General features: G+C 49.9%; 1 protein-coding gene across 4 annotated transcripts; it reads right to left on the bottom strand.

Moving 5' to 3' along the window:
* Positions 1-65: 65 nt before the first annotated feature.
* On the bottom strand, positions 66-26,026 carry TMEM255A (transmembrane protein 255A). 4 transcript variants are annotated; one of them, XM_048959441.1, is made up of 9 exons: positions 25,905-26,026; positions 22,230-22,372; positions 17,616-17,678; positions 12,876-12,965; positions 11,027-11,089; positions 10,005-10,093; positions 7,697-7,859; positions 6,982-7,125; positions 66-3,292 (listed from the first exon to the last, which is right to left on the bottom strand). In XM_048959441.1, the coding sequence occupies exons 1-9, from the start codon at positions 25,960-25,962 to the stop codon at positions 3,134-3,136; spliced, it is 972 nt and encodes a 323-aa protein (XP_048815398.1). In that variant the 5' UTR covers positions 25,963-26,026; the 3' UTR covers positions 66-3,133. The 4 variants fall into 4 exon arrangements, with proteins under 4 accessions (XP_048815398.1, XP_048815399.1, XP_048815402.1 ...); XM_048959442.1 differs by having other exon boundaries at positions 7,697-7,856; XM_048959443.1 differs by lacking the exon at positions 66-3,292 and adding an exon at positions 3,301-5,667.
* Positions 26,027-27,187: the final 1,161 nt, after the last annotated feature.

Raw genomic sequence — 27,187 nt, 5'->3', positions numbered from 1 at the left:
CCGTGTGCTTTCTTTGGAGATTCATACCAGAGCATTCCAGTAAAAGAATGAAATAAAAACGGAGATTAAAAAAACCGGCTGCTCATTTATTTTGTCCCGTTAAGGCATGCAGCTTAGGAAGATGCAGAACAGCTACACAGAGCATTGAGTTCGACAGCTGTTACCTATGAACTGTTCCATGTGAAACACTGCTAACTTTTGCCACGTCTGGAATGTATATACTTGTACAGCCTTTCTTTAACGTACTTTTTAAAGTTCTACTTTTCATTAATCAATACTTGATATTAGTTCTTAGAGCTTTCTATGGCAAAAATAAAAAGTTTAATTCTAGAGATGTGCAGCATGCTTCCTTTCAGTGACAGATGAGCTCCTCAACACGGCGGAGGAGCAGCACTTCATAGCACTGCTCCGCTCCATCCGAGCAGCAGCGCATGCCCCACTGGTTGCATCTGGGGGGGAATGCTTTGCTTTCTTCTTTGAGCAGGGCTGCTAAACAGTGAAGCTGGAGGAGGACCTGGGGCTTAAGAGAATTAAAGAAAAAACATCAACACTGTGGTGGAACCACCAGTTTCCCAATACAGCAAATACAGTTTGTTGTTAAAGAGGTGCAGTTACGCCAAATTCCTTGATGAATGCTGAAACACAAAACTTGCTGAAACACAAAATGCAGCTTATGAACGCTTACAAAAGTCACACCAGTTTATTTGACCTTGGTAAAGTAATAAAAGGGTACAGATGGTTCACAGTTCTACATTCCTGTAAGAATGATGACCACAGTGCAGAAGGTTGCATTCACATGAAACACTTATTTTACTTGAGCGGAAGGAAACATTAATTCAACAGAAAAATCAAACAGGTAATTTTTGAAATGTGACAACGGCCTCATCGTATTACAGTGAATTTAAAGCAGCAATGTACTTTTTGCTTAAATATGCCTTAGAAAACAAGAATTCGGATCGATAATTTCCTAATTTCAGTGTTTCTTGTCAAATCAAACCTGATGACACAATTGTTTCCTTATTGTTTCTCTGCCTCTGGGTTCTGTTACCTCCAGACCTGCCTCTGCCCTGCCCTGCGCTGCCCCGGCCCCCCGAGCCCTGCTCAGTAGACAGGCACAAATGGTGTCGTGTGTGTTGGTGCTGGGACAGGGCTGGGATCTCCCATTTCAGAGGTGCAGCAATACCGAATTTTCTGATTTAAGTGAGCGTGGCCTTTTCAAATGCCAGGTTTGTGGGTAGATGTGAAATCGCACACAATCTCTTGAACAAGATTTCATTCAGAAAAATGCAATATAAAATGGATGAGACCCTAATATGTTGTTTTCAGTATGCAGATTTCCAAGAGCTGCGCTTGAACCATCCGCAGTAAAACAGAATGCCAGCAGGATGTGTTCTGCACACACCAGTGCTTCAAATCCTGTGACTGTACTCCTTTCCCCAGCTTCTCTTTTCACTTGTTGCTGGAGAAAAAGCTACGTTTGTTTCTGGAGAAGCAGTGCCCTCCTTGAGCTGGCTGACATACTGATCAATCCCTAGCAGTGGGCAGTGGAATGAGAAGGTTAACACACAGCCTAGCCTACGGGCTTTGCAAATGCACAGTATTGAAAACAGCATTATAAAGTGTGGTGTACCTTGAAAAGTGAGATCAGGGACTTGAGCGTCCATTGTCCATTTTGACAGCATTTCACTTTCTTTTAGATGAAAAGTAGAGAGAGGCCACAGCTTAATACGTAACCGTGGATTTTTCCCCTGGCACGTGGACCAGTTTTATATTCTGCATGCCAGATTGAGCTGCTGGGTATCTTCCTGTCTGCACCAGAGCTGAATGTAAATGTAGGCAGTTTGGAATTAGGGCCAGCAATCTGATGCAAAGTCCATTTTTAGGAAATAAGGAATAAAATGTCAATACCTCACTTTTTCCTCTCTGAAGCAAGCAGTTGGGAATGCTCAGGCTGAGCAGCTCAGATCTAAAAGCCATCATCTGAGGTCACTTATTGGAGTAAAACCACACTTTACAGGACGCTGTGTCACGTAACAAAGCTGACCTTCTTTTGTAATGCAGGACGCATGCAAAATCTGTTGGAATCTAGATCCATCAGCACAGTCATCAGCTGAAGATTAAATGAAAGTCACAACGATAATTGCAAATTCCTATCAGCTTCATCCTATATTACACGGTGTTGAATTTTATCCATGTGAGACTTACATCTTGGAGAACTACTCGTGGAAATTCCATATGTGCGGCCCATAACACAGCTACTAAGACACTGCTTATTCAAGGTGCTGATTCAACCCGTTAAAATTACAAGCTTAAAACAAAATCCTAACCAAGCAAAAGGAAAGTGTTTCCACTGCATTGTTTCAATGACTTGCGGGCAGTTTCTGAAGATGCAGGCAGTGCAGCCACCCAGGCGGTTTGACTTCGGCATCATGACATAGAATTTGGAAGACAGACAACTGCATTTCACCTTCTATCTTAAGAAATGTCCTCAAATAAATCAGCTAATAGAGCTTATTAAAGCTTTTTCCCTAATAAATAAATAAATAAAGATTCCCACTGTTCTGCTAGACACCTAAGAAAACACCCTATGAAGTTACCTCTATTAAAGACATCCCGGCTCCTCACTAGGGTTTCCATCCCATAGACTGTAACCAAGTGACACGAGCCAAGCTCTGCAGCCCCACAAAATCCCCCAAAAGTGGTGGCCAAAGGCCAAACAAAACAAGCATCAGGTTGAGCTGTCTGCATGCACCCTCACCTCGAGCAGAATGATACCCCTGGGCAGCTGTGGATCTTGGCTACCCTTACTTCAGCTTGGCTCAAGATGGACTAAGGCAGACCAGAATCTATCGTCTGCACTTTATTAAAAACCAAGGACTCCATGAGCCTCGCTGTAAAATGAGGAGGTTGGAATTTAGGTCCCCTGCAAAACATGAGCAGTATGTCCCCTTCCTCACACCCCACTGTTAAACCTCTGAAATAAGTCTCGCAAGAACGAATTGTCCAATCAAGTATTCATGTTTGCAATTATCTTCTGTATCTACTCCCCCCTTCCTCCCACAGCAAGATACAAACACAAAATGTTCACAATCATTTCAACGGCAAGTATTTCGCTCTTCTTTCCCCTCGTTCTTTACGGTGTATAAGGTGGTGGCTTTTCAAAAGGTGGAAAATACGGTGGCGAGTACCGAGGAGGAGCGTTGGAGGACCACATGTAGCTGGGAGATGGTGACACTGACTGCGGGTCGTCCGAGAGGCCGGAGGGAGTGGAGGCTGGGAACACACTGGAATGCTGCAGGGAGGAAGCAAGAATGCCGTAACGTCTCCAGTTGTGAAGAGCAGTGGTAAAACAGGATTACGTTACAGAGCAGAGGAAGATTAGTATTTTAAGACTCAGCTCTGCAAAGCGTGCAGACATACATGAGAGCACCTGAATCGCTCACTGTGCTCACGGTAAGCACAGTAACAGTGCTGTGTAATGAAACTCATGAGACCTGAAATGGAAGGAGCATTCTGGTTCTCTCCCATCGCTTCTGCTGTGCGCCTGCTTGCATCTCAGGTAGCCTGCACAACCAAAAACTGATGAGGCTCTTTCACATCTCAGCTTTCATGTATCAGCCACTGGTAACAAACAGGCTGCAGACACTTTCTTAATTAAAATAATAATAATGGCAGCAAGCAATTTACTCCAGTTTCAAAAGCTTCACGTAGCAAATATGTACATGCCTGAATATTACTTTGTGCTCTCTGGAGCACCTTTGTTCTCCACAGTACGTTGGGTCGTATGATGCTGGCACTGACACAGAGCCGTGACCATGTCACGTTCTGTCCAGAAATAGGCCAGACAAATTAATTCTGAACAGCTAATGAAATACTGACACTCACGTTGCTCTCCTGGCTGTAATGCACCGTAATTTTACCCCTGACAAGCACGTTCCTGGGCTCAGCCTTGCGTTCCTCATTGCCACCTGGCCCATGCTAAAGCAATGCTCATGGAGCAGCCTGGGCAAGGCGCTGGGCCCCACTCCCAGCACCCTGCACTCCCGAGGAGAAGCACATTCCTGCTCAGAGCCAGGACTGGGCCCCTTGTGCTGCCCTGGATGCAGCTCGTCCTTTGGGCGCGGGCACGCAGTGCCAACTCTGAGCAGGGAGCTGCAGAAGGAAGGATGCACTGTTGAGGGGCCCACAGCAGAGCAGAGCTCTCACACCCACCAGGCTGAGCTGCAAACAGTATTCAAGGTTGGATTTTATCTCGGCAGTGCATTTTTGAAACCCTGCACCACCTCTCTAGAACTGACCCATGACAGCTGATTCTGTGCTATATAACCCACAAAAACCAGCTTGGCCACCTATAAGCTCACAGCAAGTCACACGCATCACTCCTGTTTGAAAGAACACGGCAACTTTTCCAACGCACGCTCATCCCACCGGTGCAGCCCCACCTGCAGAGATGTTTGTTTGGACAGACGCTGCTAGAGCAGCACAGCAGGCACCAGCAGCAAAGCCAGCCCACCAAGCATCTGAGCACTGCTGCCTGGCAACAGCCCGGGGCTGGGAGGAGAGCTGCCTTTGTTGCCTCTGCAGAGCCTGTCCCTGCCAACGCATCCATCCGGCCCTTGGGAAGACGGCGCTCATTTCCTTCTGTTAATGGGAGACCTGGGGCAGAACATGCCGCTGCTGCTGGGCTGAAGTGGGCCCGTCTGCACCCTCTCACAGAAGGCAAAGTGCCAGGGGGCAGAGATGCACTCAGCTAACTGCCCCTGGCCACCAGACCACACAAAGGGAGGCACAGCACGCAGCCTGCTGCCATCCCAGTGGGTTTCCTCCTGCCCGGTTCCTGTGCTGGCCCATCGCAGAGCCCTTGTCACCACACAGCACTCTGCCAGCAGATGCCACCTGCCATAGTGCTGGCTGTTCCTAACTCCCATTGACTTGTGCTCTTCCAAAAACCAGAGAGCTAGTCTTACTGTTGTGTGAGAAAGCAGAGATGCAGAGTCACAAACTGCCTAAGAAATGCAGGACTTTTTTTTTTCTTGGAAAAGATGGGTGAATGGCTGGGGTGGGAATCAAATGTTGTTTCTGCATTAGAATTGGATAATATATATATATTTTTTTATTTCATGATCTTCGCTATCATTGTCCTTTTTGGGAGTCCCTCTACTTAACTTGGGGAAGATCTCTGATAGTTCACATCACATCTTCTAGATGAACCTTCCGAGGACCGCACACTCTGTATGTAGGTGTATATATGCATATTTTTCACACACACTGCAAGAATATCCTGCACGAGATCAAACCAGAGAACAAGTGATGGCCTGCCTGAGGAAGTGCCTGAAGAGACATCGGAAGGCCTGGCATCATCCCCCCCCGCCATTGCAATCGCGAATAAAATCTGCTTTTATCAGAGATACTGTCCTGACAAAATTATTTGGATATTTCCAACACTGGGAAGTGCTGAATGAGGCAATTCTTGCACCGAAGGAAATGCAGCCTCTGAGAGGGACTGGAGAAGCAAGGAAGCGAGGGTGGGCCTGCTCCATGCACCACCACAGGGACAGCAGGGCAGAAGGCATCAAGGTGGCAAAGACAGTGCTCAGATCAGACAAGGGAAAGAGCATCCACTACCAGAGGCCTCAGCTGATGTTCCCGTGTGAGCTCCCAAATTTCCTGGAGAAAAGCAAGGCTTGGACTTAGAACAGCACCTGAAAGTGAGACCTGGCTATTTTAAATTTAGATTACCTTAATTGCTGACCAGCTTTTGTGTCGGCTCCTAAGCCAACGCCTGTAGTACCACAGCAGTGAGACAAGGGGGCTTTCATCTGGTGGCTGAGATGCGTGCGCTAGGAGAGCCCCAGCAGTGCTTTTGGTTGAAAAGCAGGGCAAATCCACCCATGCTGAGATCTCTGCTGGTGGGACTGCAGCACAGACAGGCACAGAATGAAACAGTGCTTATTATCAGCAGAGTGTCTGGCAAATGGACTTTGTAGAGAAGCTTGCTTAGGTAAAATGCTGAGGTTAGAATCTCTACACAGGAAAAAGTTACACAGCACTGCTGACTGCTTTGGATTGCACTAACCTTAAAAATGAGTCAAAAATCTGTACAGATAAGTCCCAGGAATTCTGATGTTCAAATATTTCTGGGATATTCTGACAACAGCGTTGTTCAGTGGCCTTAGCAATATATCCAAATCTGTTTAGATGCAAGATACCTTTAATGCACAGCTCTGATGACAGTGATTGCGGCTACTGCAGACCACAACTCAAAACTGACATCCAAGACCTTAAGCTCTTGTTAATTAAAAAAAAGTCCCCAGCTGTGATAGTCACAAAGAAAATGTAAGATGTGAAGTTAATACCACCACTCCAGTAACATCCAGTTGAAGGAAGAGCTGAGGTGAAACAATCTCATCTGTTTCAACAAGTGAAAACTGACAATGACAGCAGGATTCAAATGAAATCACTGTTTCTAGCAGCAAAGTTCCATGACTCAGAACAGAGACTGGAGCAGCAGTGGTGTCTGCAGGGAATGTTCTTAGACCAGCTGAAGCACGTGGGAAAAACAGATGAGCTTTTCAGTCTATGCGTGTTTTTGAGAGCTCAAAGAGCTTTCCTCCAAAAGCTCATCTATTTCTCTCAGGCACAGCAGTCAGCCTAATACAAACCAGCACCTGGACACCTCGCTTTGTCTTTATCATTGGTGCACAGCAAGGTGCCTGAGGCAGTGCCTATTTTTAATGTGGCCTCTACTGGTGAACAGCAGGGGAAGCAGGCAGCATGCCCTACTGCCTTCTTTTCAAGGAGAGCTTGTTGTCTTAGTAAGAGCGAGTGCTGCCAAGCACCAGTGGCTAGAAGGAAAGCTTTGGTATTCTTTGTGTGAACAGGAAAATTAAACTGTGTAAATGATCGAGAGACAGGCCTCCAGAGTCCTGCAGACTGCATTTAACCTTCCAACGAAAGAAAACAAACTGTAATGTTCTGTACCTGAAAGTCATATGCAGAGTAGGGAGGCAGGTGAGGAGTGCTGTGGTAGTAGGTGTTGTAAGATGTCACCTGTGGCCTTGAGTAATAGGACACTGTAGGATGTGCATTTTCAACCGTGCAGTTCAGCGTAGGCAGGGAAGGTGTCTGTTAAAACAAAGAGAGCATCTCAGCCACTAACCCAGACAACTTCAGTCACCAACACCAGACAGCTGAATGAACACAGGAGTATTTAGAGGAGCAGAGTGTGTCTGTTAGATGGAGCTCAACTCTGTCCCAGAACAAGCCTGGCAACAGCCTGGTGCATGCTACTACTAAAACAAGATGGCTGTTCAGACTGCGTCTTCACAATCAGGAGGAAGAACCCAACTCGTGCCACGAAATCAACAGCTCATGGACAACCAGCACGCATTTCCTTGTAGAAGGGCAGTGCAATTAAAAGGAACATCTGGTTTAAACAAAAAGTTCATTTGTATTCACCCTGGTACTGCAACACCTCTGGGAAGGTTCCTTTTGAAAACAAAGTCTACATTTCTTTCGCATTTTCACCTTTTCTAATTGTGTTCAGTTTTTCCTCATAGTTCTTTCCATGCTCTTCTTCCTGGCCAGTGATGCAAAGATCATTTGCACAGAAATACCAACAGTTGTTTTCATGATTATTTTAAAAAGGCAATTTGATTTATTTGCTTTAATGCAGAAGAAATTGGTACCATCTTACCATGTCTTTAAAACCTCCAAGTATTGCTGCTGTAATGATCCCCAGGAATAGCCCCACTATGTTCAAAATTGTTGCTGACCAAAGTAAGTGGTAAAGATGGATGATGTCTTGGCAGCTGCTGACATCAATGTATTCATAGTATCCTCCAGAAATCTCTACTCTGCTGGATAGGGAAAAAAAAAAAAGATTAAAAAAATGCACCACGCAATAAAACCGAAGCACTTCCAATGGGCAGTAAAATGCTATCTGCAATTTAATGACAGCCTGGATCTGACCACTGAGCCGGGAGCAGGGATAAAGCCTGCTAGATCCCACTCTCGTGGCATCTAAGATCTCCGTGCATGATAACAGCAGAAGAGATGACCTGATATGTTGTGAAACGAAGAAGTCCTGCCAGCTACTAATATGAAACTGCCCTTGAGTCTGGATCTGCCTCTTATTTCCATCACCTGAAATCTCCAGAGCCAGACCTTTGTCCTGGAGGCCTCCCAAGGACAGATCTGACCTGGAATCACATAGAGAAACCAGTCCATGTCCCAAGGAAGGGCCACACTGGTGGCTTCTCACGGCCACACGAGCAGCTAGATGGGAGGAATGCAGGACAGCATGGCTGGCCTCCAGCCACCAAGCACATCTGTCTCAGCCTCCCCTACTCAAGTGCTCGTCCTTCCCATCGCTACCATGGCATGGGCTGGCAGGATTCTTCCTCAAGAGCCTTCTCCTTTCCTCGTCACTCACTTTCAGCTTCTCCTTTTCTTTTTTCCCAACCCTTGCTGTAGTGACTCACTGCAGAAGAGATCGCAGTGGAGGAGACAACAATTTCAAGCAGAATCGAGGCAGAGATTAACCGAGTGGCTTGGCTGCAAAGCCCTACTTAATAGCCTGAACAACTTGAACTAGGAAACATGAGCACAGACCCGGACAGTCTTTAACAGCACAGCCTATACGTACTGCCTGCACAGCCCATTCTAATGCAGATGTGTAAGAGTGTACTGTTCTCAGTGAACCCTGCTTCATCATCAAGGATATTCAGCACCAAAGATAAAAGGCTTTGAAAAATACTGCAATGATAAAGAGCCCGGTGTGGGGTTCAACATGAAGGGACTTGCCCAAGGTTGCTGCAGCTGGGGCTCTCAGCATTAGGAGGCATGCAAGGCTGCTGTCACTTGTGTAATTTCCACCCTATACACAATAAAGTAGCTAACCAGCCTTCAGTGTCTGTGCCTTTTCCACTGAGGTCCCAAAAGAACCAGCACCTCCTCAGTGCAAAGCACTTGTGTGGCACCAAGCAAGATTAAGTCTGAAATAACTGCTTTAAAATAAGGGAAAATAGGTCAGAGGCAGAACCCTCAACCTGGCTGACTGGGAAAAATCCACCCAGTAATACAGAACAGTTAGATTTTTCTGTTCCAATCACTTCTATGTCATTCCCCTCATTTAGTAAAAACAAATTCTGTTCTGCAAATTCTTATACAGAAACAACACACTACAGAAACCAGGGATTACCCTTCCCAGCACCCAAAACTACCCTCTCCTAATAGAATCTTTTTATCTCCTACCATCAGTCAGTGATTTAAGTGGGGGCCAGCCCATGAGAAATATTAACCCTGAAACAGCCCTAGGCAAGAGCTGGCACTAAGAAAATCATTTATTCTCTGCTGACACAGGCCAGACACTCTAAATGACTTAAGCAGTATGTGTGCTGAGGTTAGTTCAAGCACAGCAGCCATGGGGTGATCTAACAACAGCAAGATCACCGTGCAGGGGTGCTCTATTGGTAATCACTCTTCCATCTCTTCCTTGCACAGTGCTGTGACACTCATTTATAAGCATGCAGGTAGCACTAGCTCGTGAACACTCCTCCTGTTACTGGAGGAACTGTACTGGAAGAACAAAACAATGAGGAAAATGAGGAAGAACAGCGTCCCAGTTTTCATAACTATCTTCTAAAATTAAATAAAATGCAACAGATAAGGAAGGTTAGGATGAAGTACATCAGGGAAAAAAGGGAGGAAGGCCAGCAGTGGAAGTAATGGGAACTCTCACCCACTCTTCCAGCTGGGCTGGCCTGAAGTGTGCTTACACATAGTTGGCATGGCTTTAGCCTAATTCCTGTACCCCTTTACTCTTACATGGCCCCTTTCTGACTGAGTCCTTATGGCAAACAACAGTCGCTTCGGTTCCCCTCCCACAACAGCTGTCATTAATCAATACTTTGGTCCAGCATTATCCTGGCCCTTCAGAAACCCACAAACCACCACACTGCTTGCTCTCCCCATGCCAGGAATGGTATTTCTAGCTTACTCACTTTCCACAGTTGTACAGGTCGCAGCAGAAGCAGGTGTTGGTTTTTATTTTCGGTGTGCAAGGTGCACGACGTTGTGGGTGACAGACTGCCTGTGTGAATTCAGAAGAAACACAAAGCACATATGGACACAATCACCAAACAATTCCTGCTGCCATTTAGCCTGCTCTATGTGTAATTTTGCACTGATGCAAAGATCAGCCCAAGGGAGATCTTTCTTTCCTTATCTTGCAGCACAGCTCTTATAAGACGGCAGTCTGGAATAAAGATGCATGGGAGTAGAGCAGATCAGCCCCATCCTTCCACCCCAGGGAAGTCACAGATAAGCATGCACCTGAGTAGGAAGTGGGTTGTGCAACTCCTGCAAACAGATAAGGCATTGCTGAAGAAAGGCTTCCCCAGATGGCAAACTGGGCACGGAATTGTCAAGAGGCTGACACTAACTGAGGGAAAGATTCCCATACTGGAAAGTAACAGAGAAAAGAGACTGACTGCCTGTGGGTAGTATCACCAAAGCTAATCTGGACAGTCTTTTGGCCAAAAACAGAATGGACCCCACCAGTACCATGCCATAATATTTTATTTGCACCTCAAGCATTTTAAGGTGAAACATAGTTATTCCTAACTCCTCAGAAAGGTGGGAGTAAACCTAGAGGGACTCTCAGCACAGTCAGTAGTGTCCATATGCACTAACGTGGTGTGGCATGAACACCCATCCTCACAGGGCTTCTCTGTGGAGAAGACACAAGCAGGAACTACTGCTGTCTGGACTCTGAATCCACATTCTGCTCTGGTAATTTGTGTGCAGCTGAAGATTGACAGAAATCAGTGTGTTTTCCTCTCCCACCCCCTCCTTTCTGCCTGCTCCTTTCCAGGCACCTCTGGTGGAGGAGAGCAGCCCTGACTCCCAGCTGCTGCTGACTGCAGAGCTCTGGAGATGGTGGCAGCAGCCTGGTGGGAGGCTTCTACACCTGCAAGGTGAAGCTAGCCCTGTGAGGAGGCAGCACAGCCCAACCTGCTCTCACCTCTGGTGGTGTGGTGCTCTTGGAGTAGTATTGGCATCGTCCTGCATACAGTGGCCGCAGGTCCTGCCAAAAGAAGAGCACCAGGTTTAATGCCCCAGCAAAAACCAAACCTGCTGGCCTTTGGGCCAGGCTTCAGATTGGCCTTGCTCTGCCTCAGCATCCGGCCATGGCAGCCACCACCCCAACCCCCAAGAGCTTCTGGACGCAGTGCTGTGGGGTGCATGTCTGTGGCAGCTACGTGGGAGCAGCAGCTCTTAAGCCAGCCTCACCCAGGCAGGGCTTCTGCCCCATGAGAAATAGATTATTCATTCACTCCTCATATCCCCAGAGGTCTCCCGGGGCCATCTGATGTGTTTCCAAGGGCTCTTCATGCTGAATCATTACAATTTATCATCAAATTGTCGGGAAATCTGTCCTTCTGGGCTCCTGAGTGAATGGGGGGAAACCTCTGGAGGATTAGGGACGGCTCAGCTCACAAACAAACACATTACCTTCTCGCTCACGGACAGCCTGCTTCCCAAAACGCAATGCTGAATTCCCACCGCGCCGAGGGCAGGCAGTGGCAGCTCCCCCATTTGTGCACATCAGCTGTGGGGACGCGCCGTGCCGCGGCCGTCCTGCAGGCACAGGGGCCTGCTCTGCGGGTGTCACCTGGCACACAGTACCCCAGAGGGAACACTATGTGCTTGGGTGCTGGGAGCACATCTCTGGGCAGACGGCAACATTCTTGGGTGGTTAGGAGGTGAAGAGAGGCCAAAAGCACACCCGTTAATCAAGAGGCAGAAACCAGAGCCCTCGTTGCTCCGCCGCAGACACACAAGCATGCTGGCGGCGGGTGGGACCGAGTGCCCGCTCACATCATCACCCAGCCTGCCAGGACAGAGCCCTGAATCTCAGCCAACCTGCGGGGCTCCAATCCACGTGGCCGGGATCAGCCAGGAGTTGGATGAGCCTCATCCTTTTATCAGTGCTCACATTTCACCAAGCCCCTGAAAGGGGTTAGAGGCGGTCACGGCTTGCTCACCAACAGGGACCTATCACACACCTGCAGAACTCCATCTGCCCTGCAAGCAAACCTGGCCACCCCGCAGCCTTTTACTGTTTGAACAAACCAAGGCAGGAAAGAGGAGTCTGCCTTACAACAAAGAACAAAGAGCTGATGGTAACTGTGCCATCCTGACATTTCTTTCCATTCTGATTACAAATAAACTCAAAATGAATGTTTTAAATCCCATTTTGCAAAAATAAATTATTTTCTAAGAAAAGCCATCAAACATCAACGTTGCAGGGGAAAAAAAAAATCTGCAGTTCTAAGTTTGAACTTAAAACTTCAAACAGGACCATGTTTTTTTCCATTGTTACACTAATAGCTGGAGTTTTTGCACGTCCCTCTGTTCTAGTGACCGGTCGTGAGCACAGTAGGGCTTGGAGCCCACTGAAATCACTTCCTGTTTGCACTGAAGCACCTCAAAGAGCTTCGTACCCAATGGCTTCCCTCGACTGCAACACCCAGCAGTTCAATCAGCATTAGAAGCTTCTGCTAACACAACACGCAAAGTCAGACGTGCAACTGTTCCCACCTTATCACCTGGCACCAGCTAATTCACTAAACACATGAAGCACAGACAGAAAAACTGAAGCAATGTTTTAACATCTTAATGCTTACTGCTGATCTCAGGATATTTTTGTAAAGCTGGCACATTTTTCTACATTTTACAATTTAAACCAGTATTCAGCACACGACACGTATTCACAGAGTTGGATGTGGTCTGATGTGCGATGTGAACACATCACCTGTTTTCCTAGAGTAAAAGCACTGCAGGATTCTGGTTTTCCTGGAAGCACTTACTATGTGTCTGGCAGCAAAGACACCATCTACTATGGCACAGCAGAATGCAGCAATGACGCCAAAGCTGATGAAGACGATCGATGCAACCAGCTAAGGAAGGAAAACAAAGCAAAGCGTCATGTGCTTCTCCACAACCAAACATTTTGTGTCCTTTCCACACCGATACAGAAACCACAGTCAATAAGCCCTCAAGCAATCAATGACCCCAATGTTTGCCCAGGCTGCACAGACTGGTCTCATTGAAGTCAGTGGGATGTGTGTCTCAGAGGCGCCTGCTCTCCCACGGAGGTAGAGGCAAGGCAGCAGGAGCAGCACAGTTGTGCCAGACAACTTGATACTGTAATATAAGACCTTCCCCGACTCCAGAGCGCTAAACTTAGGCTGACCATACACCTCCTCTTCTGGCTGCTGCTTGTCCTTAACTCTTCCCCACAGAGAGGAATTTCTTCTCCCTGCAACCCAGAGAGCTGCAGGCAATCTGCTCATACGAATGTTCCTCTGGCCATCTCAGCCCACCAGCCACAGTGGCTTCCATTTCTGGCACTGTCAGTCAGTTACAACGGCCACACTGTTTCTCTGTCACAACCAGTGAAACCACAGAATGGGGAAAAGTGCAGCTTCTTACAATCCCAGTAGAAGGAATGCTTTTCTACAGCTTTGGTTATTCTGCACTAAGTTTCCCTCTGTACTTTCCTGCACTTCATGCATACATGAAAGGATATCCCCCCTTAAAAGCATAACCCTTGGGATGGGAAATGAGCCAAACACTTTGTACACACAATTATGTTATTTGTCCTCTCCACTGGCAGATAGGAACTGTTAACATGGTTATTTAAAATGATACGGAGTTAATTATGATACTTTTATAACAGCCTCATTAGAATCCAAGGATCCAGTGTCAGAAATGGGTTTGCTGCCCTCACATATGCCAATTTCCTCTCCCTGAGCTGCAGAAAAAGAAGCCTGAAGTCAGCTACACTGAGCAGCATTCAGACAAGACGTCTGGATAACGTAGGAACCTAAAATAGGCGGGTTCCGCTCTGGAGCTGCCTTTGGACACCGTTACATCGACGCAAGGTTTGTGAAGCTGGTAGTAACGCCTTTCCTACGGCATGAGCGGCTGTCACACAGCATCATAAAGTGCTGACTTTTAGCTGGCAAAGCACTGACCACGCAGCTCCCCTCAGTGCTGGCACCACCATGCTCTCCCTTGCTCTGCTGAGTGCAAGGCGCAGACACGCGGCACGAAAGCCAATCTGCTGCGGTGGGAGAAAGGGGAGCTGGCTATTTCTGTCTGCAGACTGGAGAGAATTCAGACTCAGGTCAGTTCTTGCTTTGGCCAAGTTGGCACGCTCAGGTCCTTGTGCTCCTCAGCCAGCTCCTGGGCAGAAACAGGCACAGGAACATGGCTGCAGAAGTTGCCTTTAGCTCATCCTGACATCACCACGAGTGACTGAGTAATGAGCAACGCACACTGTCTTAAAGAAGGGCTCCGGTGAAGTCCATGAAAAATGAAAGCATTCTGCACTGCCTGTGGCACTATGGAAATATATAATGGGCAAGACTGCCCATTGTAAAATTAAGCACCCCTGGGTGAAGCAAGACATGAATAAAACATGGAGACCATGAGCAACAGCTACTGTGTGTCTACTCAGCTCTGCCTACTGCGAGGGCAGAGAGGGAGGCACAATCACCTCCCTGTCCCTGCTGGCCACCCCTCTGCTGATGGAGCCAAGGATCCCATTTGCTTTCCGAGCTGCAATGCACACTGCTGGCTCGTGTTCAGTTTTTCATCCATCAGAAACCCCAGGTCCTTCTCTGCAGGGCTGCTCTCAAGGAGCTCCTTCCAGTCTGTATGGATGCCTGGGATTCCTGTGGCCCAAGTGCCAAACCTTGCCCTGTGCTGTGTTGAACCTCATCAGGTTCACCCAGGCCCACCTTTCAAGTCTGTTGAGGTCCCTCTGAATGGCTTCCCTTTCTTCTACTGTGACAACCGCACCACTCAGCTTGGTGTTGGCAGCAAACTTGCTGAAGGTGCACTCGATTCCGTCATCAATGTCACTGATGAAGATGTTACAGAGCACCAGTACTAAGACAGAGCCCTGGGGGATGCCGCTCGTTACCGGCCTGCACCTGGACACAGAGCCATGGATCACCACCCTCTGTCTGCAGCCTTTCAACTAATTCCTTATCCATTGGGTGTCCACCCATCAAATCCACATCCCTCCAATTTGGAGATGAGGATGTGGTAGGGGACCATGTCAAAGGCCTTGCTTAAGTCCAGCTAAATGACATCGGTCGCCTTCCCCTTGTCCACCAACGCCGTCACTCCATCATAGAAGGCCACCAGATTGGTGACCATGACCTTCCCCTGGTGAAGCCATGCTGACTGTCTCGGATCACACGCTCGCTCCTCATGTGATCAAGTATATCATCCAGGAGGATCTGTTCCATGATCTTCCCAGGTACAGAGGTAAGACTGCTGGCCTGTAGTTCCCCAGGTCCTCCTTGCTCCCTTTCTTGTATATACAGGAGTGACATGACCCTTCCTCCAGTCATCCGCGACCTCACCTGACAGCCACAACTTTTCAAATATGATGGAGAGCGGCTCGGCAACCACCACAGCCAGCTCCTTCAGAACCCTGGGATGCAGCCATCTGGCCCCATAGACCTGTACACATTCAGTCTCATGAACGGTCTCGGACTTGCTGTACCCTTACAGTGGGGGGGGATTTACCAACCTAGAGTTTTAGGGATGCAGGGCTCAGGGACATGAGAAATATTAGAATCCTGGCTGCCAGTGAAGACTGAGGCAAAGAACTCATTCAGTACCTCCACTTTCTCTTGAAGCCAGCTCTCCTTTTACATTTACCAGAGGAGGTACACTCATTTTGGCCTGTCTCTTCCGGCCGATGTACCTGTAGAATGTCTTTATATTGTTTTTCACATCCCTCATCAAGTTCAGTTCTGCCTGTGCCTTGGCTTTCCTGATCCCACATCTGCAAGTCTGGGTGGCATCCCTGTATTCTTCCCAGGTGACACGGCTTTGTTTCCAGAGCTGGTAGGCACCTTTCTTTGTCCTCAGTGTGCCCAGCAGGTCCTTGCTGAGCCATGCTGGTTTCCTGCCTCCTTGGCCCTCTTTCTTATTCAGAGGGACAGAGAGCTCTTGTGCTTTGAGAAAGGCATCTTTGAAGAGTAGCCAGTTTATTTACTGGCAGTTATGTGCGAAATGGATTCGTGTAAGGTAACGATTACTCAACCAGGCTCTGACCTGCAGCTTGCGAGAGGCTTGGAAACACTACAAGGACAGACGGAACAGGACGTTCTCTTCTTGCACAGTCAGGGTAAAAAGAGCAAAAAATAGCCACCGTGAAGCCCACCTACCCCACACCCTGTCTGATTCTGGGAAAGAAAGGTTTCCTCTCCTGAAGGCTCTGTCTGACCCTCTCCCTGCTGCCAGCACCATGCTCTGCGGGGATTACATTTCTAGCAAAGCAAAGGGCAGCCCAGTACATGCGGGAATTTTTCCAGACTCCCTCAGCCAAACTTGCATTAGCCCTGTTTACCAGCAGACACTGCTAAGCATCCATGAGCCCCCCTGCAGAGGAAGTTCCGCTGCTCCAAAAGCCGGCAACATTGGTGAGCAAGCAGGACAGGCTGCAGGGTCAGACAGCTGCAGCACCATTCATTCCCCCGTGCCATCTCACAGTGGCAAGACCTGCAGGGACCTTGCCACTAAGGTGTGGGGCAGAGTTTGGATGGAGACTGCAGCTGCTGATGCTCCAAGCACTACAGCGGCTGCCTTCAGCACAGGTGAAAAGAGAGAGGGTTGTGAAACAGCACCTGCAAGACATGCCTAGTGGACATAAGAGACATGAACCACACACAGGTCTCCTCAGCTTATCAAAGAAGGCAATCTGGGTGCTCTGTCCCCATTGCACAAAGATTCTCAGCATGAGAAACCCTCCTTGCAGTGTGAGGAGAGACCAGAGAGTCATGGTTTGCATGCCTGGCGTGAGCAGCACCTTCCATGCTTCTCACACCCCAACTGCAGCTCTACTGCACAAAAAAATGTACTGGTTTTAATTCCTGCTTCAAGAGATGTTTGAAAACAAGGAATATATTGATTCTTTTCATCGTCTCACAGTCTCAAGTCATTCGTTCTCCCAGAGCAGAATTTTCTATCCCAAGCAGAGAGCTCTGAGCACTCAGCCTCAGACCTGGCTTTCTGATGGGCCCCCTGCTGGCTTTCCCCTCCAGTCTCTGGGTTGGCTGTTTGATCTCCTTCTCTGTCCTTTCCTTGGATTAGAATGTGGCCAAAAGCAGTTTTCACAGAGCTTCACGCCTCCAGGAATTTATTTTGAAAGATTTAAAATAAATGTATTATACCTAGGCTATTACGTGTCACATACTGTGACAGCTCAACGTAAAATGTGCTGGGCATAAGTCTGTGAAGTGCCAAGTATCCTGAAATCTCCAAACACTCTATTTCCAGCCCTTGAAAAATCCCACTGAGTTCAATGAGACAGTCTATAGTCACTCTGTGCTTCTTTGAGCATTTTCTCAAATTTAGAAAAGTATCTGGGTTAACAGCCTTGTTCTCCTGGGCTGCCAGGAACCATCTATAGCTCTCGTGAGGCATGCAACACTAGCCTGGAAGGGTTAGGAAAACCAGTAACATTCTTTACACACAGAATCTGAATTAGTCTTGAAAAACAAACAACTGCATCATGAACTTACCATTTGCCTTTTGTTTTCTATCAAGTTTGATCCAATTATTCCAAGGAATGACCCAAAACCAAGCTGAAAGACAACATATTGTTAGCATTTAGATCAGGAAGACACCCGAAGTATCTCACATACAGACAGGACATAAATCCAGAAGCACAAAAAGAGCACACTGAATTCATGAGCACTGTTCCCTCAGCAAGGAAGTTAGTGGAGTCTTCTACTAGCTGGGACTGTCAAGCATACCCCTCACATAACACCAAGAGCATGTGTAAAAACCAAAAGGATGAATTCTGTCTCCAGCACCCTCCCTGGTAATGCTCAGAAATGGGTGGATGAGGACATGGACTCAGATGCAGACCTAGCAGGGCACCACTAGCAATCTCAGGACCAGACTCCGGTAACCTCACCAAGGATGTGAGCAATCACCTAAGTTTTCAGCTCACAGTTTCTTGATACAAAGTGTGAAATAAAAGAGAACTCATACTGAGGAAACAGGTTTTTTTGGCACCTTCTACTCCTCCCTCAGTTGAAGGAGCGACACTTCATCAGCCTTGGCCTTCTACCAGAAGCTCACACCAGCCCAGCTAACAGAAGGAGCTAATCCAGCAAAAGCATCTCTTCCTCTTGCTATCATTTCAGCTCAGCAAATCCAGTTAGGAGCAGCTTTCCACCCCATTTCTCTATGGCCGTAAGCTATTTAGCTAAGCTGGAGACGTTTCTAGGACACAGCACACCTCAACCAGGCTAAAAACAGGGAACTGCGCACTACAGAGGGAGATCCAGAAGCGCTTCTGTAAGGGTCATAATCAGAAAGGTCTTTTATCAGTGCGTAGCAGAACTCTGAGTTGGCAAAGAGAAATGCTGGGAAAGTCCTGCAATTGCTATTGCTCCTATTCAGCAGGCTACAAAGTCATTTGATAGATGAGGGTGGTAAAGACCTGGATAAGAAAGCTAAGCAACTGAACAGCTCCCGAGGAAGCAGAGTAAGGCACAAATAAGCTGCAGTGACTCAAGAACAGGCCAAGTAACCTGGACTCGATATTTAAGATGTCAGAACAGAAAGCAAAGCTTTAACAAACCCAGTACTAACAAGGAGAAGCATGAGCAGAGCTTAGCAGGTACAAATACGATGAAGAGTGTGTGTCAAATCTTACCTTGCTCTGCTTAATCCCTGTAAAATTTGGTGCCGACACCAGAGGCAGCAAGGGCTGCTGTCTCCAGCAGCAGGGGATTAAAGTTAAGCAGCTGACCCGGCTTCTGCTTCCCATCTATCCTGTCTGTGCTGCACCCTGAGCTCTCAGACTGTTGTCCCCACATCAGACACCAGCTACCATGGCGTGAAGCACAGCGATGATGCCCGGCAGTGCTCAGTTACCCTGGCTGTAGGCAGATGGGGCAGAGAGCTGGGGGGCTGCTGAACTGCCCCTGGGTTGGTCCCTTATTATTTTATTCAGCCTGAGCAAACAACCATCTTCATCTTCTTTAAGTAAGGGGAGTCTTAAAGTTCAATTTCAAGTCCAAAAGATCAGCAATCCAGACATTACAGAGAGACAGATCCTGGTAATATTTTCAGTCTGGTGATATCCAGCAGCAGGGAAGTTGTCTGGCAATGCAATCCTAATGCAAACATTCAAGAAAACCATTCTGCGCCCCTTTAAACTTGATCTAACACATTTAAAAGAAATGTGCACGTGGCACTTCAGAGCAGCCACAAACCAAGAGGTGAAAGACTTGACATAATTCAAGATAATTCAAAAAGAAGAAATTAGGGTGATCCACTACATCTAACGGGCAAAGATAAATCAGTGGATTCTCATCCTGAATTAATGGGGAAAAAAAAAACCACCCTTCTTCACCAGAGACCTTAGAAATGTGCATGAATTATGTCACTGTTACCTGCTGGTGGATCGGACTGTCTGAAAGGATACAGAATACAAACAAAAATGCTTTCCCAGAGGAGAGCCCCAGATCAACTTGCTTGACAAGGAACCACTAGAGAAGAAGTTCTGCCAGTAAAAGCCTAAGAAAGGTCAATCATTTACACCAATGCTTGAAGCTGTTCTAACTTGGGGAGAGCACTTGTACCACATGGACAGCCTTTAACAAGGAAAAGCAAAGGAGACTTTTGAGAGCCATGTTCTGTCCGTGGCCTTCACAGAGGTGCTGTCCCCTTCCTGAACGTGGCTGGCTTGCAAAGAGCAGTGACAGATGTGGCCGCTGCTGGGCACTTGCCCTCTGTGCCTGCCTGATGGTTACTGCTAGGGGAACTGAGCATTACTGTTGCAATCCAGACTTCCCAAGCCTGGATCAGTCATCCACAGTTGATGCTATTTCCCATGGAGGCACAGTTGAAGGGTTCACAGAAGTAGCTGTGAAGGGATCGGTGGTCATGGTTGAGGGTGACAGCTGCCTGGCTACAGACACGCCATCATGTCCTCAGCTCCAGCTCTTTTAGATGCATCAGTGAGGAACTGCATTATTTGTGGGGGAAAAAAAAGAAGAAAAAAAATCCCCCTGAAGGATGGAAGATCTGCAGTGCCTACTTTGGTTCTTCCTCAGGAGCAGAGGCCAGGGGGATCCTATCTCCCTGCAGACAGAAGCTTCTTTGCTTGGCCAAGACAGGAGATCAAAGCAGGGCAGGAGAGAGCATCAGGCCAGGAGTGCCCTGGAGGCCAGATGGCACAGCGCAGATCTGCTCTTAGAGAAGCCTGTGCCAGCCAGATGACAGTGACAGCGTGTATATAGAGCCATCAAATTCAGGGCAGCTGCTCGCCACCCAGATTTCCACAGGGCTGCTGTGTGACTGCAGATGGAGCTCCCTGCTCCGCTCACTCGCTTTGCGGCCCTGGGCTGAGGGGCACTAAGCTAGACTACACCAGAGCATTGCGGCTCCTTGCTTCCTGCTCCTCGCCAACGCAGTGCAGCACCATGCTGGCACACAGGGGCCCCTGGCTTCATGTGCACGGCCCCCACGGTGGTGCAGAGCTGCTGCGCGCTGCAGAAATTGCCGCTCAGGGCCACCTCCCCAGCAGCCCACACCGCAGTGGGCCCCCTCAGCACAGCAAAGGGAAAGGGCCCGGCTTGTTACAAAGCGTCGGCTGCTTTCAGCGCCTACTGAAGCATCCATCAGCAAATGGGAACGTTTTCCTATTTGGGAAGCCAGGCAAGGTCGTCACGCATTTCCACACAGCAGATTAATGGACCGAGGGGGAAACTGGTGAAGGGCCTACACACACAGGCAGGCTGCCTCCGCCTGCCCAAGCGCAGGAATTCATGAAACCATTGAGCAGACCGAGTTTCAGGAAAGATGTCAGCGATGCTGACGTTGCTGGAGCACAAACAGCAAGGGAGATGTCACGGGGCTGCGCACCACTGCCTGCCATCTGCGGCGCTCCAGGCAGAGGCCTGCACACTGACAGTGCGGGGAGCTGGGAGCCAGCCTGCCATCCTGCTCAGCACCTTTCCTCACTGCCGCTCTTTTTAGAACACCAGGTCTTAATGCAGAGTTACTGGGACAAGCCAGAAGAACGATCCGAAATCAAAGAGACTAAATGCTGTTGGTAACAACATTCCGCACAAAGGGCTGCAGAGGGGCTTTCTTCAGTTGTAGAATAGCTCGTCCACAGAGAAGTAAAAGCTTCCCAGAGATCGGCTGTGCACAGTAAATAAACCAGAGAGCAAGAAGGCAAAACCAGCTCTCTGCCTATCTGAGCTGGCTTTAAGCCTCCAACTGTGAGGCTCTGAACCCAACAGTGCAGCACCCAAGGCTGTCACACCAGAAACATCCAGCTGGAGGGCTGTGGCCACGCTCAGCTCCCAAGAGTAGCTGCAGCTTAGTCCTTTTTGTGCTCCCTTACAAGATGCCTCAGACACGCACAGCAACAGACCAGGATGTGCTGTACGGCTCATGCAGTGCTGGCTGGGATGGGCATGAGGTAGTCTCCCCACGTACTTCTGCAAAGGGCTGTACTCTGCTGGCAGAAATGCTGGGCACCAGAGGGCTTCTCTGGCTTAAGCTATTTGAAGCTACAGTTAGCCCATTTTCCTTTGTTGATTTAAAGAAAAATAAAAATCAATGCATTAGCTGCTTTGACTTGGATGCTCTGCCTGCAAGTTGCCAGAGCAGTTCTCCATGCGGAGACAAGTGCTGTTGAAACTTCTGCAAGGAACGTTAGGATCATAAGTTCACCTGAGCAGTATCTCACAATTGGACTTGATGATCTCTGTGGGTCCATTCAGATGGAACACTTTCATTGTAAGATCTAGACTCCCTGCTGTTCCTGGCACCTCTGGTCCTGGCTGGCTGGAGTTAATCTGATGCATGCAAACAAAGTACTCAGGTTGCTTTGACTGATGTAAGACCTATATATCTGTCTCGCTTCTAGATCAAAAGCATGTAATTACCTAAGCTCTGGGGAAACTGCCACTTGACTGGATGGGATTTTTGCATGGGAATGAGCAGCAGGTGCAAAATAATAATAAAACAAATAAACCAAATGGCAATGAAGTAGCTGAGCATACATTAGTATTCAGAACAAGATCACCCTTTATAACATTTGCAGCATCACAAGGGACTTCGTAGGCAATACGTTTTCTAGACCTACCTAGGAGTTCTATACTTACAATAACCCCTGGGTAATAACCTCCAACAGTCACATTTTGGGTTCTTGTTGTAGCAGCTAGGCCCACCGTTAGAATTAATACTGACACAATGAGGAGAGTCACAGTTACGTAGAGGGAATTTCTTTTTCTTCTATTGAATGACCCTAAAAACACACACATACAACACAATTTGCTAATTCCATCTGGGGACAGTCACGGTATCACAGATTTTTCCTCCCACCACCAACCACAACACAGTGAATTTCCTTTCTTTGTTCTAGCCGCCTCTTTTCACCTTCATAATGTGCTTTATCAATCTCTACTCGGATACCTGAATGTGCATTTACATATCATTGCTCAGATATGGATGAAGAAATCCCTAAGAACCATAACTTTGCAAAGCTCGTTTAAATACAGTAGATCCTCCTTGGGACAAGCTAACGAGAAACACTACCACAAGGCACTCATTTCTTTTCTGGTCTGTCTGCTCACGTTAAGTCAAACAGCCATATTGTACGCCACTTGTTTTGATGGGGGAAATCTTGGCTGTAAACGTGTCACAAGGTGTCCACAGTTCTCCAAATAGTCACAGCCACTCCTCCTGCGGCAGCAACCCCCTACTTTCAGCAAGGACCAGGTATTTTTAGATGTTTGAATAATGAATTGTGGATTAGGGAAACTCATATACAGCTGCCTAATTCTGGTTTCTTTCTTTCTTTTTTTTTTTTTTTTTTGTTAAATGTATTTATAGATCTCCCAAATGAGCATAAATATAAAACAGTGATCCCATCAGACAAGAGAAAAGCTGGCTTCCATCTTATGCTCAGCAACATCTGCAGGGGTGCTTGTTCAGTGCCTATTCTGCAATCTTTAAATCACTTTTCGGAACAATCCTTGTGATTCTATGTCATACGTTATGCAAACACAACCAAGTAGAAGTGAGCAGCTGGCACAGCAATGGGCTGTAATGGTTCCCTGCTGCCCTGGGACATCTCCAAATCACAACCTACAGCACAGGGCTCCCCAGAGCACCCATGGAGCAGGCAAACACATTTCCCCACTCCAGAGGCTCCCAGCTGCACCTCACAGGGTACTCAGAAGCAGGGCAGGGATGCACCCCAAGAGAGCGCAGGGCTGCCTTTACTCCTGCCAAGCATATTCTCTACAGCAGGTCACCCAAGGGACACCCCACCTGAGGCACGCAGGCTCCTTGGCAAGTGCAGAGATGAATCCATACCTCAGCTGGGCGGAGAGGACTTGGCCAAGCCCAACACAACTGCCCTGCCCACATTTGCCAAAGACAGGAGTCCCTCAGGTCCGAAAGGCAGCTTGCTGTCTTGAAGATGTGCATCCCAGGTGCCTACAGACCCTTCCGTAGGGTGTGAGTATATCTGCAGGTATCTGCAGCAAAGCCACCCATGTCATCTGCCTTCACCCCGGCAGCCATGCTGGGCACAAACCAGTTCTCTCTGCATGGGGACGGCTCTGCCCTGCCCCTGCACAGTGCAGGCACAACACCCACTGCAGGGTGCCCTCACCAAGCCACTCCATGGGCTGCATGGTGCCATCAGCCACACAAGGCAGTGCGCCAGGAGGTGTGCGCAAGGAAAGGAGCATCCTGCTGACCCTCTGGTGTCTCCAGGAGGAAATGCCCCTGCAAGCTTCTTGCTCGTGCTCTTAAGTGCAGCTGTAACTGAAGTATGGGGACACTGCAAGGACCAAAAGCAAGAAGCATTTAGCTACAATTAATATCTAGGCAGCTAAACAAGTAACTATTGGAGCAGCCCAGGCAGCACCTTTTACCAGCACTCTCATTTTATTCTCCCAAATCTGAGAATAAGCTAGGTCTATAGACCTAGACTTCTCTATGTTACAATCCACGAAAATTCAGTAAAGCCTCTGACACTGTCCCCACAACACCCTCGTGGAGATGCTGGCTGCCCATGGTCTGGATGGGCATCGCTCTGCTGGTGAAACATGGCTGGATGGCCGGGCCCAAAGAGTTGTGGTCAGTGGAGTTAAATCCAGCTGGCGGCCGGTCACGAGCGGTGTGCCCCAGGGCTCAGTACTGGGGCTGCTCCTATTGAACATCTTCATTAGTGATCTTCACAAGTGGATTGAGTGCATCCTCAGTAAGTCTGCAGACAACACCAAGCTGGAAAGGAGTGTTGATCTGCCTGAGGGGAGAAAGGCACTACAGAGGGACCTGGATAGACTGGATCAATGGGCTGAGACTAACTGTGTGAGTTTCAATAGGGCCAAGTGTCCGGCCCTGCATTTTGGTCACAACAACCCCAGGCAACCCTACAGGCTTGGGAGGAGTGGCTGGAAGCTGTCTGATGGAAAGGGACCTTGGTGTGCTGATGGGCAGTGGGCTGAAGATGAGCCAGCAGTGTGCCCAGGTGGCCAAGAAGGCCAATGGCATCCTGGCCTGGATCAGGAGTGCTGTGGTGAGCAGGACCAGGGAAGTCATCCTGCCCTGCACTTGGCACTGGTGAGGCCTCACCTCCAGTGCTGTGTTCAGTTTGGGGCACCTCAGTACAGAAAGGAATGGAAGTGAAGAGCAACAAGGCTGGTGAAGGGCCTATGAAGAGAGACTGGCCTATGGCCTATGAAGGGAGACTGAAGGAACTGGGGCTGTTCAGTCCGGAGAAGAGGAGGCTGAGGGGAGACCTTACTGCTCTCTTCCTCTACCTGAAAGGTGACTGCAATGAGAGCAGGGCTGGTCTCACTGGCAACAGGACGAGAGGAAACAGCGGATGATCTTTAAGGTCTTTTCCAGCCTGAATGATCCTACATCCACTCTTCTGCTGCCTCCCAAACACCAGCACTTCTGCAGTGCTCCAGGACACCTCAATGCACCGCGGTCACTGACCTGCTGACCCCCGCGACGTGAGAGGTAAGTGCTCTTCACACAGCTGGGGTCCCTGCAGCGCCGTGCAGGGCGGCTCTATGGGGCGGGATGAGCGCGAGGTGACAGCAAACACTGAGCCCGAAGCACACTGCCTGTGCGTTTGGAACTTGTTTCACAGAATGGCTGGGGTTGGAAGGGACCTCAAGGATCACGAATCTCCAACCCCCCTGCCACAAGCAGGGCCACCAAACTCCCCATTTAACATCAGACCAGGCTGCCCAAGGCCCCCTCCAATCTGGCCTTGAACACCTCCAGGGATGGACGGGACACCGCTGACATTTTGACATTATTTCCGAGCTCACGACCGAGCCGCACACCGAGAACACCGACCCGCCCCCCCGCCCCGGCCGGCGCAGCCGCGCAGCGCAGCCCCACGCCTCTCCGGATCGCAGCCCGCGCCCGGTGCCCCGAGGCGGGCAGTGCGGGCTGCGCGCACACGCAGCGCCGTGCCCGGCCGTCAGAACGGTGTCACGCAGTCGTGCCGCGCGCACCGCTTCGGCTCCTCTCGCTGAAACGGAACGCGCGCCGCCTTCAAAGCGACCGTCCCCGCGTCAGACCTCCGCAACGCCGTCTTCGCACGGCGGCCGCGGGCGAACGCGAGCTGCCGGCGGGGCTCCCCGGTGCACGACTTCCCGCACACCGCCGTGCCGCCCCGCCGCTCCCGGGCTCTGCCCCGACCGCCCGAAGCGCACGGTGCAGCCCCCCGCCGCGCTTTGCGGGGACGCGGCCCCGCACCCCTCCCCGCGACGTGGCGGCCCGGCCCCGGTACGGCTCTCACTCACCCACGGAGTCGGGCAGGGCGATGCCGCCCGGCCGCTGCTGAGTCAGGGACTGCCGCATGCTGCCCGCCGCAGCCCGCCGGGCCACGGCCGCGGCCACAGCCCGGGCAGCGGCGGAGCGGCGCCTGCGCGGCGGCAGAGGCAGGCGGCGGGCCGGGGGCGGGCTGAAGGCGGGGGGGCCGGGCAACGGAGCCGGGGCCGCTGTCAGCCCTGCGCCGCGCTGACGGCTGTGCCGGCCACCGGCGTTAAGCTCGAGCGGGAGTGGCGTGGCGGTGGGCCGCGGCCGGCCCTTGCCGTCCGTTCCCCGCGCCGGCTTTGCGAAACGGGGCTGTAAACACATCCCCAGCGGGCTCCGCGATTGCTTGCGTATCACCGTAATGCCCTGGGCTGAGAGGCGCTAAGTGCCCATCGTGTCATTATCTCCAGCCGGAGCACATTTCATCAAGTTAAAAGGAGCGAATCCTCTGCTCCAACCTCCCCTCCATCTACCGGGTACCAGCCTAATTACCAGCCTCCCCCAGGAGCAGAGCAGAGAGCAATTAGCGGAGAGGGCGGCAGCCGTTCGCCTCGGGTGAACCGGCGTGCAGGCGATGCGGGTGTCTGCACGCCCACGGCCCCGAAGGCTGCACGGAGCCCCCGGCTTCCCGCGCTGCCCGCCAGCAGGCAGGCCAGCCTGGCAGCTCGGCACGGCCCGGGGCCGCTGCCAGAACCCTTTCCTGCCCGCCGCGCCCATTTGCTCGCACGGCCGGGAGCGGCTCTCGGCCACGTGCGGGTGTGAGATGGCGCACAGCCTGCTGGACCCTGCTGCGGCCCTGGGCCTTGGTGCAGCGCTGTGGCAGGACGGTGTTTCCCCGCCGCTGAATGAAGCCCGGCGGAAGCGCGGTTGCAGGCTGTGCTGGTGAGGTGCCTGGGGATGAGCTGCACCGCTGTCTGGTGCTGCGCATACGCCGGGCCCTATGGTGTAAAACAAGCCGTGATGGTGTAAAGCCACCCCTGCTATTCCTCCAGAGCTGTGTGGAGTGCTGCTGGGCTGGTAGCTCCCATGTGCCATCTGAACACTGCTCGAGGTCCTCTGGAAGAGCCATGTGGGTCTGGCCCTATGGAAGGGATGTGCTCAAGCCCCTCATCCCTGCTTCCTCTCACCAACCCCATTGCTCCCAGCACACTGATTCTGCACAGCGGTGGGACCCCAGAGCTGTATCCCCAGTGCAGGTGTTTGCACCCCATAGTTCATTGACAAGGGAAATTTTGACCTCCCCCTCAGCCTGGTGCAGGAAGCCGATGCT

Source organism: Lagopus muta, chromosome 13 (assembly GCF_023343835.1).
Source record: "Lagopus muta isolate bLagMut1 chromosome 13, bLagMut1 primary, whole genome shotgun sequence".
In the NCBI taxonomy this organism is placed as follows: Eukaryota; Metazoa; Chordata; class Aves; order Galliformes; family Phasianidae; genus Lagopus; species Lagopus muta.
The sequence above is the reverse complement of the archived record's forward strand: the minus strand, read 5'-3'. Positions and strand labels throughout refer to the sequence as shown.